At 35.6% G+C, this 15,877-nt stretch overlaps 2 protein-coding genes across 7 annotated transcripts; both read right to left on the bottom strand.

Moving 5' to 3' along the window:
• Positions 1-466: 466 nt before the first annotated feature.
• On the bottom strand, positions 467-2,831 carry LOC108841586 (pollen receptor-like kinase 6). The gene is made up of 2 exons (XM_018614334.2): positions 1,353-2,831; positions 467-1,026 (listed from the first exon to the last, which is right to left on the bottom strand). Exons 1-2 carry the CDS (start codon positions 2,716-2,718, stop codon positions 467-469), a joined length of 1,926 nt encoding a protein of 641 aa, XP_018469836.1. The 5' UTR covers positions 2,719-2,831.
• Positions 2,832-3,264: 433 nt separating this feature from the next.
• On the bottom strand, positions 3,265-6,884 carry LOC108818115 (protein trichome birefringence-like 16). Of its 6 annotated transcripts, none has more exons than XM_018590987.2 (7): positions 6,646-6,882; positions 5,852-6,001; positions 5,568-5,725; positions 5,209-5,292; positions 4,807-5,055; positions 4,435-4,630; positions 3,265-4,350 (listed from the first exon to the last, which is right to left on the bottom strand). In XM_018590987.2, the coding sequence occupies exons 2-7, from the start codon at positions 5,872-5,874 to the stop codon at positions 3,522-3,524; spliced, it is 1,539 nt and encodes a 512-aa protein (XP_018446489.1). In that variant the 5' UTR covers positions 5,875-6,001; positions 6,646-6,882; the 3' UTR covers positions 3,265-3,521. The 6 variants fall into 6 exon arrangements, with proteins under 6 accessions (XP_018446489.1, XP_018446505.1, XP_056858486.1 ...); XM_018591003.2 differs by having other exon boundaries at positions 4,807-5,052; positions 6,646-6,881; XM_057002506.1 differs by having other exon boundaries at positions 4,807-5,292; positions 6,615-6,884.
• Between the last annotated feature and the right edge of the window lie 8,993 nt (positions 6,885-15,877).

Raw genomic sequence — 15,877 nt, 5'->3', positions numbered from 1 at the left:
ACCAAAAATGACACTATACCAAATTTGTGTAGAGTGAATAGTATTACACCAAATTTGTGTAGGGTAATATTTTAAATCTATCTATTTTAGCTTTTTACTGTATTTTTAGCGAAGATTTCGTAGAGAAACCTTCATAAGAGCTTGCCAAAAAAAAATTCAATGAAGATTTCTTAAAAAGTTCCTAACAATATTATTTACCTTTTTTGAAACACAGTTCTTAACAATATATCAACTAAAAATATGTGAAAAATTAAAAGAAAGAGAGCGTAGAAATGTGAAATGATGATTATCTCAAATATTCAATAAAAAATTTGTGAGAAACTCATTACATTTGTCATACTACAATTGAATTACTTTTTAATTTTATTTAAAAATTAAGCAGTAATTAAGTTGTTAAAAGAAATATTCGTATTATATATGGATATATACTTTTGAGGTAATAAGGTTACTTTTAAGCATCTCATCATCATGTTTTCACTTGTTCTATTCTTCTAACGATTTCCCTCATGTCTAATCTCTCATCTGGATTACGTGCAATACAAGCAGCCCCAACCCGCAACAATTCCAGCATCTGTTGCATCGAATCAGTACCCTTTACTATCTCTGGATCGATAAGTTCTTCTTCTTTCCGCTCTGCCATCGAAGATTGTACCCATTGAACTATATCCGTCCCGCCTTTGCCGTATTGAGAAGGAAATTTCCCAGTCAAGATCTCAAGAATTATAATTCCGAGGCAGTAGACGTCTGACTTATGAGAAACTTGTTGGTTCTGCGCAAACTCTGGTGTCTTGTAAGCGAACAATGTCTGAGATGCGTTGTTTGGTTCGAGAAACGGTAAGAATGCGTAGTCACTGATCACTGGTTTGTAGGTCTCGTTGAGCAGAACGTTGCTGGATTTAAGGTTACCGTGTGGCAGCTCGTATGACGCAAACTCCTGGTGCAAGTACTGCATCCCTTGCGCCACTCCTTTGATGATCTTTAATCTTGTTTCCCAAGTTAGCTCCGAATGATATTCTCCACTATCACCTATAGAGAGAAAAAAACCAAGATATTCAATTAGGTTCGTTGAGTTCTATCCACTAGGCTAAAATGTTTTATCAGTTAAATTTTGGTATTCATTCGGTTTAAGAAACCTATTCTCGATCAAAATTAATATAAAATCAAATTTAAAACTTATAAATACCAGTCTAAAAGTTGTAACGTATCATATCACTAATAAGAAAACCCTACGCGGATGCTTGTCTATATTTTTTTTTTGTTTTCTTGCTTTCTTCGAATTTAAGTAGTAGACTATTCACACAAATAAAAGACTTATCCCGATTAAAGAAAAAGCATAATTGCATGAGGATTACCGTGTAAAACGTAAAGCAAGCTGCTATTAGGCATGTATTCAGACACGACAAGCTTCTCTTCGCGACGGTAATGATAAGCTAGAGGTGTAAGGACGTTAGGGTGTCGGAGTTTCCCCAACCGCCTCATCTCAACATCGAAAGGTTCAGGTGCGAGTTTATTCATATCCCTAATCCTCTTCACCACAACAGATAATCCATTAGCCATCACCGCCATGTAAGCCGACCCAAGGCTACCGTTTCCCAGCACCTCGGCTGCAGCCTTCATCAGATGAGGCAAACCAAACGAGCCCTTCTCGTTATTCACCATCACGATGTCACTCATCCCTCCACCTACTTCTCCACCTTTCTTGGTCGAACCACCGTCCATGTTTCCACCGAGGTTACCGCTCGATTCCGTAGACCTATTTACAGTTGTGGATTGGTGTACCTTGACTTGCAAGGCATCTAGGTCGCTTAGACGTTCTTTGTCAAGCATACGAAACTGGTCGCTTTTCTTTTTGTTTCGCTTCTTTATAATCCCCACAACGATAAAGAACGTCAAAAGAAACGTTAGGACGAGCAGGATCGCGAACACAGTGCTACTTATCGGGTTTGTTGCCGGGCTAACGGTTGGTGGCAGGGGTCCGATTGGGCCGGTTGTAGTTACGTCAATAGCTTCACATTCAATGTCCAATAACCTCCCGCACAAGTACTCGTTCCCTTTGAGTCTTGCGGTGAGAGTTTTCCTATTTGAGATGCTCTCAGGGACCTCTCCTTCGAGTAAGTTGTTTGATAAGTCGAGGATCTTCAGGTTCTTGTTCTTGTCCGTCAGTGGAGGTATCTCTCCAGTGAACTGGTTATCTTGCAGGTGAATCTCCTCGATATTAGGGAGCTGCATAAGGGAGGAAGGGATGTTTCCCACGAACTTGTTGTGGTCAAGAAACAGACGCTTGAGCCTTGTCAAGTCCTTGAAGAAATCTTGAGGGATCTCCCCGGAGAAGCTGTTGTTGGAGAGCATGAGAGATTTTAGGCCGCGGAGTACGGAGAAGTTTGGGAGAGGACCAGAGAGGAGGTTGTTGTCAAGCCTAATGGTCTTAAGATTTGGGAGAGCCTTTAGGTCATCGATTTTAATAGGTCCTGAGAGACCTAGATGTGTGACGTGAATCCCTGAGACTGTTAGACCCTTGTGGCAATAGATGCCAAACCATTTTCCACTGCAAGGATCTGTTCCTATTCTCCATGAATTTAGGTCTCCTTTGGTTATCTTCACCGAGTTTTTGAACCTCACAAGGGGTTCAGACTCGCTTACGTGCTGCAAAGAAGGGGAGATCAAGAAACACATGAGGAGGAGGAGGAGGATGAAACTGGGAATCAGAACAGCAGCCATTGATTGAGGACAAAGAGAGGCTGTTGTTCTTTTTCCTTTCTTTCTTGGTATTTAATGTCTACAGACAAGGACAATGTTTATGATGATGGTGATGGTAATATATGGTTCGTTGACGGGTTTAGTTTTGTTTAGATTGTGTTTGTTGTTCATAAGTTTGGACATTGTTTGTTTGTTTGAGATGGCTGAGAGAGGTAGGGGTGGCATTTTGTTTTTTTTTTGACTGTCACAATTAGCTGTCAAAGTTTAGTCTTCTTTTGCCTAAAATAGCTTCTTCTGTGTTCCCTTTTGGTTGTTTGTTTCTGAGAGCTTAGCAAAAATGTTTTGATAAACAGGTAACAGAACTATTCAGCTGTTTTTGGTAGACATGGGTATTTTGGTTATTTTTTATATCAGTTAGGAAAAACCAATTTGGATAATATTATAAAAAGCTAGGTTCGAATCAGATATTTTTGGTAGAGCGTGCTCAAAGGCAGCATCAGAGACATGCTTACGCATAATCCAAAACTCAAAACGTTCAAAGAACACGATAACCGATTCACTAAATAATTCTGAAAAAAAAAATCTATTAATAGACTGAAAAGACAAAAGTTGAGTTAGATTCTGTTCTGTAAATGTGGTCGGAACCAATCTCATGTGGTCGGAACCAATCTCATGTATGGTTTACGACAATAATAAGCTTTGCTTCTGTACCAGAATAAATACTAAACCTTACACCTCAGGCCATTAGTACCTCAAATGTGTGTCTTCTAAAAGCTATCAAAAGGCTGGTTTGCCTGATACAAAAAGAATGCAACTTATAAAACTTATATCATTGCGAAAAGCATTTCATTCCACGTGTCAGGAACACCAGGCAAGCACCAATGGAGACAATCCTGAACTCCTTTTGACGCCGAGAGACTGAACCGTGATATGTGACCTTCGTCTCTGATATGAGACAAAGCTGTTATGTCCAAAAGCTTAACCCCTGTGCCTTTCACCGCATGACCCGCGCTGTAATCGCTAGACTCCTCTTGCAAAACTTCTTTCCCGATGGACATTGGGGTTGTGTTATTACAGCTCCCTCCTGTGTTCCACTCCCCGCCCACGAAATGCCTCGGCGAAAGGCTTCTGTAGAACGCCTTGAGACCCGGATGGCGAGGGAGCTGCGAGCTAACCCAACTAACCGTGCTGTGAATCGTGAAGTTCTTGGCGTTACCAAGAGCGGCTAGCTTCTTGTCAGCGTTGGGAACTCCGTTCACATGCATCACCCATCTGTTGCCGTTGAGCTTCCCTCTGTTCCAGTGGTGGCCTGTGTTCATCACCAGCACGTTAATCTTATGAAGGTATTGGCGTAGAAACGCTGGTGGTCGGTCGAGATGCATAGCGTGTTCAGTTAAAGGGTCAGAGATGTTGAGCGGTTGTATGTCGCAGAGGGTCGATGACCAGTGGTATAGGACCGTTGTGTTGGTTTCTGGGAATCTATAAGCCCAGCCATTAGGACGACCACCACCTTCGGGAGTTATGAACCCAAACTCTGGTCCCACGTCAAGGACATCAGGCCTCTCTTTGCCTCCGGTGATCATACACATCATTGATTGAAACTGCTGTCTTCCTAATGAGTCTCCAACAAAGGCTAACGTTCTGTTCTTCATCCTGAGGTTTGTAAAAAAAAGACTTGATGGATGTGGAACACTTGGCATTACATTGGATTGAAATGCATAATGTTTTTTGTTTTACCTTGTCAAGAACTTGGAGCCTTCAAATTCTTCCATAGAGCAATCTTTAGGTTGCCATCTTAATCTTTCGAAGGCAAAGTCTGTACGCTGCATTAACCTGCACGCCCACATGGAAGCAAGCCACTGTTTGCAATGAGATCCTGAATACAAAGGACGGTGGTTGTCCACAACCCATTTTCCTTTGGCGTAATTACAAGCTGGGGAGAAAAAAAATGTATACAGCATGTTATTTCGCAGAGGATGGAATCATAATGAGACATTATCAATACGGTTTAAAGATTTAACCATGTCCGGTTCAGAACAAATGAACATTCATAAGATACTTTCACGCGTCAATAACACCGAGGATGTAAATACACGACTGACTCTCTACCTTGATTGGGGAAGCGAGCTGTTGAAGTACTAACATCATCTTTCTTGGCTACGAACTGTTTAGTCCTCTCTGGATCTGAATGAGTCTCTTTAATATGTGTCGTCTTTGTAGTTTGGTCTTTTCTAATAGCAACCTCACGTTTCACCTGTTGTAATTTATTTTCTCTGCTAGTTGGTGTCTTCCCATGTTTTGGCTCACTTACAACTTCATGTTCCACTTGTTCAATAGTTGAATCCTCTTTGGTTTCTGCTGTCATAAGTAAGCCAGGGAAAAGGGAAAAACAAAGTAATGCTAAACTTAGTTTCTTAACCGACCCGCAAATTCCCCTCGAAAAGGTGCAAAGAAACATTTGAGAAGTGACAAGATGTATGAAAAGCGCTGCTGTAGTGCGTTGGGCTTTACCTTTGTTTACAAAGGGAGTAGCTGATGAGTAGCTCCCTTTAGTTTCTGTATTCAGTCCACTAGGTATTCTCCTTACCTCTTCTTCTGTAAATGACAACGGACTAGGTCATATATATACCCCAGGATAACACTGTACTATTAGTTTCAAGAACATCTACAGTACTTTTCATGAAACATAAACAGGAGAGACTACAAGTGAAAAAAGAAGTGTATAGGCCAAATAAATTTGTAAAATGTCACTGTCATGCAGTTTTTACAGAAACAAGCAAGCATTGTTTCCAGCATCCAAACTCCCTGATACACAATATGTGATGGAAGAGCGAGAGAGAGAGAGAGAGTTTTGAGTGCCAAAGTTAAACCTGTTTGAAGCTTAAGAAAGCGACTTTGGGGTGGAAGAAAGGCAGAGGATGGAGCTGTATCCCATGTCCATATGCCAACGGTTGCACAAACAAGAACAACAAGCACAACCGAGATATGCCTAGCCCTCCGTCTAAGAGCTACTCTTTTCATCCTAAAACTAAAATCCAAAAAAAAAAAAATAAGCTGTAAAAGATTTCATTCCGTCACACCTCATACAACAACTGTAAGAAAGATGTAAAAAAAAAAAAAAAAGTCTAGAACAAACTAGGAGATATCTATCTACCTATTTCTATGGAGGGGAGTCATGCTTCTTGGAGTTGCAGCGAAACTTACTCTCACACACACACTTGATTCAAGAAGCCATATGTCCAGCCAGCTCGGTGTTCAGTGTGATGATCCTTTCAGATTATCTCATACAGGAGTAGATTCCTTGCTAAAAGCATATAAGATAATTGGTGTTTAAGCTCAAATATAAATCATTTTACACTCTGATCCCATCACAGGAAGAGACATGAAACCAATTTCTTTTGGTAAAAACATAAGTAGCACCGGGTAACACATCACAAAGTAACTGCAGACTCTAGAGAATGATATGGACAGAGATTAAAAAATGAAAAAAAAAAAAAGGTTATCATTGGGTGATTATATACACAACTAGCAACACTCCTCACCTAACAAAAGGTCCAAAACACTGTTCCATCCAAACTAAAATTTGCTTAAAAAAAGAGCAAAAACAAAACAAAACAAAACACGCATTAATTGAATTGATTAAATTTCTAAGTAGTAGTGTGGAAAAAGCGTGATCCCAATCTAACGCATAAAACCAAATCATAAAAAGCAACGAAACCACATCTCCTCCTCAATCGTACTAATTGAGGAAATTCTGAATTAACTTCTATATCTCTTTGATTTGCTACAAGCCTACAACAATAAAAGGAGACAAGACTACAACAATAAAAGGAGACAGCTTTCTCTTTTTTTTTTTGAGGCCAAACAAACACAACATGCAGATCAGATCGAATTAGATGAAGCGAGAACATTCTTACCAAAAACAAAATGTAAAGATGCACAAGTTACCTGGGGAATCTCTGAGATAACAGATTTAGTTTTTTTTAAACAAATCTCTGAGATAACAGAATTAACACTCGGACTCTCTCTCTCTCTCTCTCTCTCTCTCTCTCTACAAGGCTCACTTGATGTCGGCAATAATGAATTCCGATCCGCCGCCGTAAAGAGAGAAGGAAGGGGTGTTCAGATGAAACTACGTTGGTAAGAGATATCGAATTTAAGATTCAAATAAACTTCGGAGCCAAGAGAGAAAAAAAAATATATATATGAAAAGGAGCTTTTTGCTTATATTTATTTTAGGGTAATTATCTTAAAACCCCTAAAGTAAGTTTTTTTTATCAAATAACTAAATAAATCATTATTATTATTATTATTATTATGGAATAATGCGTTTTAGAATTTGAACCTTTTTTACTTTTTTTCAAAATATTTTTTTTCTCAAATTTCTATTTTCAAAATTTTATTTTGAAATTATTTTTATTTAAATTTTTTAGTATTTACTTTCTAAAATCTCAAAATGCACTCCTCGGATCTAAATCTAAGGGGGTGTATTCAACTAAGAGTTTGAAGTGATTTGTATTAAAATGACAAATCCACTGTTATTCAAACGTGAATTTTAAAAAACACTTTAAAATCCAGCATTATTGAACTTGACATTTTATAAAACACTTTGAAATCCACTGTTATTGAACAAAATTTAAGTTAGAGATTTTAGAGTGCTTTAAGTATTTTTAGAGTGTTTGAGAGTAGTTTCTTTGTTATAAAAATAAAAATACAAATCTCACTGTTTTAGATGAGATTCAAGAGTATTTTAACAAAAATCACACCAAATTCTCTAATTCTCCTGCAATCATTTAAAACTCATTGAAAATTAAATCACTTCAAATTTCAGATTCAATACACCCCCTAAGTGTAGATTAGTTAACATTTCGATCATTTTAATCTTTGTAAATTATATTGATGATAAAAGAAAATTTAAAGCCATCTTTTTCTTCTGCAATTGCTTCCTTATTTTGTTAGAAGTCCAAATTATGCACCAATGTTATCAAAGAAAGAGATTCAAAGATGTATAGTGTTCGCTCGTTCATTAGACCATGATTATCGCAGGTTAGTGGAGGGGGTTCTTGGTGTGGAGGGGGATCATAGAAGGTGGAAACCAAGAAGAAGAAAAGAGAAGAAGTCGTTTGGTGAGGATATATTTTTTTGGGTTTGTTCGCAGATTCTATGACACGTGACGGTCCGCGATTGGTACATTTTTTTTTTTTTAAATCGAAAAAAGTAAAAAAAATAAGAAATAGAAAGAAACCCAAGTGGGTATGAGCGATAATCATGGTCTTACATACACATCATCACTAACTTGGTTGAAGCTTAACCTCTAAAATTATATTGATGATAAAAAAAAATTTAAAACAATCTTTTTCTTCGGTAGTTGCTTCCTTATTTTGTTAGAAGCAGTGGCGGACGGAAGTAAGGAACCAATGTGGACATGTGCCCCCGTCTAATTTTGATTTTTTTTCTTCATTAATTAATACTAATTATATAATGTCTTATAAATTTTATAACTATATATAGTGAAAAAATTTGCTGTGCCCCGCTAAATCCGCCCCTGGTTGGAAGTCCAAATTATGCACCAATGTCATCGAAGAAAGAGATTCAAAGATGTATAGTGTTCGCTCGTTCCTTACAGACACATCATCACTAACTTGGTTGAAGCTTAACCTCTAAAATAAACAACTCAATTCATCACTAACGGTGGTTAAATCTTAACCTCTGAATATAACCACCTAAGTTTTAATCATGCTCCACAATATACTGTTAGATATGTGAATTTCTCCTATATATTTTATTTTTGGAAGTTAAGCAGGGACATTTTGTTAAAAGTTAAACCACCACTCAAAATGGCCCAACAAGGCCCAAATAAAACTTGTGAAAATTGGTGGGATTCATCAGAAAATTACACTTCAAAAATCACGACAACACCTATAAATGAATACCCACAACCTACCAACCACATAAACTTTCTTTTCCACATCATTTTCGTTCTCATTTTTTGTCAACATTTTAGTTCTAATGTGAGATATTAATACGATCCAAAGAATAAAATTTGTTTTTATTAATAAGATTGGAATTCCCTCCCTTTGATTTGTTTCGATCCGTTACTTGATTTCCAAAATATTTTATAATATTTATATTATTACTTCAGCTAGTATAATATCTATATCATATATTTTAAATTCTAAAAATATAAATTGTTGTATACAACATATTCATAGGGAGTGAAAATGTCATAACTACGAAAGAGAAAATAAGTTCTTTAATATCGGTAAGAGATTTTGTGATTTTTATTTTCAATTATGTGGAACGAAATAATTCTTTTTAAAAAAAAATATACCAATTATACTCTACATTATCTTCCCACATCTGTTGTAACATAAAACCTAACCAGAAACTTTTGCTAAAATTGAAATCATCAAATTGACTTTCCTTTCAAAAATCCAAATGCATAAACTTTACCTTAAATAAGCAAGTACAAGTTAAGCAAGTTACTCGCAAGTGTCTAAAATATAGACGAGTACTTGATTAACCAAGTACTTGGTATCAGCGAATACAAGTACATGGCAAATAATTTAACATTTTGGCGGGACAAGTCGGATTACAAGTATGGCAAAAATTCCAGGTATTTCTCCGTGTCTATCCTTAGTTTACAAAGCTATTTTCACCAAATGCAGAAATAAAAATTTAAAGTTTAAACTATATTTAAAAATAGAATTTTGTTAATTTTAGATTTTATTATTTAGTTTTATTTAAATTTATATTTAATAACACATATTTTATATTTAAAATCATAATTTTGAAATAATTTATTTGTCTTGGTTAAAATATATTAAATAAAATTCAAGAAAATTAAGAGAAAATTTTGTTAGGTATATAATTTATCAAAACGTAAAAAAAAATATTTCATAAAAATTTGATATTTAAAAAAACAAATGGTATTGAGATTAGAAAATTACAATTTAAACAAAAACTGCAAAAAACTGAAGATTTTTTGTAGTAAGAAAAATTTATAATTATAAAAATAGAATTAAATAATATATTGAAAATTTTAAATTATTATTTTTACTTATACTATTATATTATTTATTATTATATTAATGATAATTTATGAGTTATTACCTTATTCTAAAAAACTTACCGAAAATATAAATTACCATTGTATGTTTATATTTATGTCATAATTAGCTTCGAGAACCATCACTACAAAAAAAGAGGTGAATTGAATCACTTAAATTGTATCACATAATTAAATGATTTTATTTTAAATCACTTATTTATAAATGAGACAAATAAATATAAATCAGCATCATTTATAACAAGTGATATTTTTATTAATCTATTTTGCATCAATTCAATAAAATGATTTTCTTTTTTACTACTTTGTATCACTTTACCAAAAAATGATACTATGATATAAAATTATATCAATTAAATGATGTATTTATTGTTTTTGTTGACATCACTTACTAAAATGATATATAATTTACGTCAATAGAAAATTGATGCTAACTAAAATTATATAACTATATTTTCTCCTTAACATCAGTTTAATAAAAATGATGGTTTTAGTTTTTATTTGCATCAATTAAACATTTGAGTTAATATAAAGATAACCATAACCAACATCAATAAAATAGTGTACGCAAATATGTAAAATCCCAGAAAAAAAGGAACCACTATCACAACTACTAGAACCAATATAGCTAAGAGATAGTATAAACAACAAAAGAAATAGATCACGATCCTAAAGAATGTTGAGTGTTTAATTTTCTTTTTTGCTTTTATTTGATTGGTCATGTCCTCATATAACTGTTTCCCCCAATAAAACAAGGCATATTCTTCTATTTCAATAACTAATATTTTCATCGTCCTCTTCCTATTGCTCTCTAGTTTCTTTTATCAGTTTAACGTTTATGCTTAGAAAGTCATTTGACTCAGAACAAGAAGAATCAAGCACTTATGAGTCATTATGATGGCGATTTGATTTCTTCTTAGGAAGGATATGGAAGTTTATGAGAGGTATCATTTTTTTCTTTTCCATTTCTTCAACTTTTAAAGTTTAGAGAAAATTACAAAATTTATATATGACTTTCTGTTTATGGCTTAAAAATCTTTGGAAATTGTCCAGAGATACGAGAAGATACAACATTGATCTCAAATATGGAGGAAGAGTAGAAGTCTGAGGAAGTCTTCATGCCACCAAGGAAGAACAAAGAGAAAAGAAAGATAAAGAGCCTCAATTGAAGAAATTTTCATGACCAATTATGTTTATCTTTTTTTTTAGTCCTTTTTCTCTACAAATTTATCTTCAAGTTTCTTTCTATTATTTTTCTTTTTTCGTTAGATTGTATTGTCACAGAAAAAGAAATTATTAATAAAAATATTTTTTGTTTAAAGAAATACTGTGTAAACGATAATTTTTAAATTAATGATTATAAAGATTTTTTCAAAAGTCGATGTTAATTTAAATTTAATTATTAACATGAATATAATTAATTAAAATCAATTATTGTAACTGATACTAATATAAACATCATTTAAACAATTGATGTAATTGGTAGAATCATTTTTTTACAATTGATACATACTAAAATCAGTTAAATTAACTGATTTCAATATTTGTTTTTTTCACATCAGTTATTAATAAAATGATGTCAATTATTTGCATCACCACTTTCAGAGTCATTTATTTAAGTGATGCAAAATTCTTTTACATCATTTATAAGTAATGCAAAAATTTAAAATAAATGATGTTACACAATGTTTTTTTTGTAGTGCATGTCATTGTTGTTAGTATTACACATCATCATTTTTTTTTTTACAAAATCAATATGAAGATGAAAATGACATATTGATTCTCAAATAATGTCTAGAGGATAAGTATATATTTCCATAAATTTGATCTTCGCAATAGTTCAAGTCTCAACGGTTTTCAAATAATCAAGAGTACAAACTTAATTGTTGATCCATTTGTTGATTAGTAGTATGTATTTGGTTGTTGTACACTTCTATAATCTGGAAATCGCATTGTCCTAATAAAAGAAATCAGGGAAGAACTCTCGGCTATATCCTATATGTATGCGAAGAAAAATCAAGGAAAATCAAGGGGGAAAAAAAAGAAAAATCAAGGAAATGTGTTAAACGGTGGAGATTAGAAGCAAAGTGTAATAGTAATAAGCGGGTGTTCTTATCATCCAAGACAAAACCATGCCAGCTGTAACTCAGTTTGCTTTCACTGGTACCACAAAATTACACATATGTTATTACATTTGTCTTAATGTTATCAAGATTACTATAACTTAAAAATGGCCAAAACTAGTCGTAGCTCCATTATGTTTGTATTTGTTGTACCAATCCAATCAGAACCGTACCTACAGTGCAATGAAAAAGACATTTGCCCTAGGCCTCCAAATAATATATAAATTTAGGGCCCCATTTTGCAACTGTTCTTCTATGCTATAGTGGTTAAAGATAAATTCTTTGTAGGAGGATGTCACCGAAAGTTCGAACCATAAATGTTGTTTCTATTTTTTCTATAATTATTATCTAAAGATAACATGATTTATAATATATATTTAAAGCTTATTTAGATTTTGTTTTGCCAAGCATTGTTTTCTAGGATTTTGATTTGTTTTATTTTACAAAATTTTCTGTATGTAGAAGAAATATTTTTTTTTGTGCTTAAAAAGATGACAAAAGACAGAAAGAACTTATTAAATCTGCTGTGTAACCTACCTTTCTAATGATTTGGAATATATATTTTTAAAGGTTTCCTTAGATTTTTTTTTTTGCCACAAATTGTTTCTTATGATGTTTATTTGTTTAAAGTTTATAAAAAATTGTGTATGCAGAGAGAAAAACATTTATGTGAGAGATTTTTTCTATTGTTTTTTTTAATTATGTATTTTCTGAATTTAACTTATGGGTATTACTCTTAATTTAAAATTATAAGATTAAATGCTTTAAAAAAAAATTGGCCTTAAGCCTCCTAAAGTGCTCGCACGGCACTGAATCCAACATATATGGAGAAACACACTAGCGAGTGACAGAGACAAAGAACATGTTGCGTCTTTAAGAAAACGATTCTAAAACGTAACTATTTGTCATTGGTTACCACTTACCACTTACCACCTTCCTTGTGCTTGTCTAAGAAAACGATTCTAAAACGTTATTAACTATGAAATCTAATGATTCATTATCAAATCAAATTTTTTCTTTCTTTATACATATGATGATACGCTGGGATCTGCACGCCTATCTTTCTTAAATATACTTTGATAACACATCTTTCCTAAAGATGTAAAAAAACGCAATGAAGAGACTGGCTATGTATTGCAATAAACATAACGTATCACAAGTTTTGCAAGATAAAACTCCGATAAATACATAATTTTTTTTTAAGAAAGGGCTTGATAAATACGTACTTTCTAACTATATAAAAAACAAATGTACGTATTATTTATTAGACCCAACAGGCCAGAAGACAACAAGATGTTGGGCCTTGCTCACGACAAGTCCAAAGAGCTTTCTTCCTCAACGGTCTTCAATGCAACAGGACAAAACAGAACAACAGCTCTGGTCAAGCGTACGGCTGATACAGCTAAGGCTCCTCCTTTGCGCAACAGATTTGACGCTCTCCAAGGTGTAGACGAATGAGCTGTGACGACAGCTGTGACACTACTAGATCCTTCTTTAGCTTTGTATAAATAAGAGCTAAGGCTCAAAGTTGTAATCAAGTTTTGCAAATGAATAAACTTCAGTAATATTCAAAGAAATACAAAAGCTTTCTCCTTTCTCCTCTGTCTACCTTTATGGTATCAGAGCTCGGCGATGGATGGGAATCAAGATACAGTCGCTGTTACAGCTCTCACGCTTACTCATGTCGTTACTCTGAAGCTAAAAGAAGGAAACTACCTTCTATGGAAGCTGCAGTTTGAACAGTTTCTCTCGAGTCAGACTCTTCTCGGTTACGTCACCGGAGATCACCCGCGTCCTCCTCCGACGATAACCGTCATCAATGGTGAAGAAGAAACGCAAGCTCCCAACCCAGATTTCAACAAGTGGATCCAAAAGGATCAACTCATCCTTGCGTGGCTGTACGGAACCCTCTCCGAAGATGCTCTCAAATCTGTCTATGGTCTTCACACATCTCATGACGTTTGGATGGCGCTGGCGAAGAAGTACAATCGTGTCTCTGCATCGAGAAAGATGGACCTTCACAGACGCATCCAGACGATGAAGAAAGGCAACAAGACCATGACGGCCTATCTCTCTGACATCAAGTCTCTCTGCGACCAACTTGACTCTATAGGTTCTCCTATTACAGAGCAAGAGAAGATCTATGGAGTTCTCAACGGTCTCGGTAAAGAGTATGAAGCTGTTTGCACGGTGATAGAGCATTCAATGGATATGCTTCTGGGTCCTTGTTTTGAAGATGTTGTCCATAAGCTTACTGGTTTCGATGACAAGTTACAGGCTTATGAACAACAAGCCGACACTACGCCACATCAAGCTTACTATGTGAACCGTGGAGGCTACTCTGGCCGCGGGAGAGGTCAGAATCGAGGAGGATACAGAGGACGTGGCTCCTACACTACTCAAGGTCGCGGCTTTCCTCAGCAGTTTGGTCAGCCTGCAAACCGGAACTCTGGTGGTAACAACGCAAACAGTCAGCGTCCTACTTGCCAAATTTGTGGCAAATATGGTCATGCTGCTTACAAATGTCACTGGAGATTTGATGATAGCTTCGCAGTCAACGACCCTCCTCCTCCCCAAGCTAATGTCCTTACTACCACCAATCAAAACACCGGAGGAGCAGAGTGGTACCCCGACAGTGGCTCTTCTCATCACGTGACAAACTCTGCATCTCACCTTGATGAAGCTCATGCGTATAGTGGTGGTGATCAAGTGATGGTAGGCAATGGTGACTTTCTCCCTATAACCCATGTTGGTTCTGCTTCGATCTCATCAGGATCAGGTAATCTCCCTCTCATTGATGTCCTCGTATGTCCAGAAATAACTAAGTCACTGCTGTCTGTTTCTAAACTTACCGATGACTATCCCTGTAAGTTCACATTTGATGCCACTACTGTTTGTGTTAAGGACAAGCAAACCAACAAGGTACTCAGTCAGGGAAGCAAGGTTAAGGGCTTGTATCGGTTGGATGCGTCTCAGTTCAAAGCTTTCTACTCCTCACGACAACAGGCAACAAGCGACAGAGTGTGGCATATGCGACTAGGCCATCCAAATGATCAAGTCTTGAAGTATCTCAATTCAATAAAGGCCGTCTCCTTCAATAAGCTGTCTCAGCAGATGTGTGAAGCATGTCAAGTAGGCAAGACGTGCAAGTTACCTTTCTCTAGTTCAGTTTCAAGATCAAGCAGAGTCCTTGAGAGAATACACTGCGATGTTTGGGGGCCTGCACCTGTTATCTCAGTTCAAGGCTTTCGATACTATGTAGTGTTTATTGACAATTACTCAAGATTCTGTTGGTTTTATCCTCTTAAATTCAAGTCTGATGTGTTTTCGGTCTTCAAAGCATTCTAACTTCAAGTCGAAAATCAATATAATCAGAAGATTTCTATATTTCAGTCAGACGGTGGTGGTGAATTTATAAACAAGTCTCTCACTGATCACTTTACAACAAAGGGGATAAAACATATCGTATCTTGCCCTCACACTCCAGAGCAGAATGGGATTGCTGAGCGGCGTCATCGTTATATCACAGAGCTGGGATTGTCAATGCTTTACCAAGGTCATCTTCCTTATCAGTTGTGGGTTGAAGGTTTCTACACGGCATCCTTCCTTGGTAACCTGCTTCCTTCTTCAGTCAACAACAAGATGGTCAGTCCTTTTGAGTTGTTGAATGGTAAACCACCTGTATACACTGTTCTACGAGTTTTTGGATCAGCTTGTTACCCATATCTCCGACCTTATGCGCATAACAAGTTTGATCCAAAATCTCTCTTATGCGTGTTTCTTGGATACAACGAGAAGTACAAGGGATACAGGTGCTACCATCCCCCCCACTGGACGCATATACATCAACAGGCATGTCCTGTTTGATGAAGCAAGGATGCCTTATACAGACGTTTATAAGCATCTACTACCACCACCGACTTCACCTCTCAGCTCTGCTTGGCGTCTGCAATATCCACCCGTTTCTGTAGTCTCTGATCAAGATAGC

This window comes from Raphanus sativus, chromosome 2 (assembly GCF_000801105.2).
Source record: "Raphanus sativus cultivar WK10039 chromosome 2, ASM80110v3, whole genome shotgun sequence".
NCBI classification, from domain to species: domain Eukaryota; kingdom Viridiplantae; phylum Streptophyta; class Magnoliopsida; order Brassicales; family Brassicaceae; genus Raphanus; species Raphanus sativus.
Note: the sequence above shows the minus strand (reverse complement) of the source record. Positions and strands in the feature narration are given on the sequence as shown.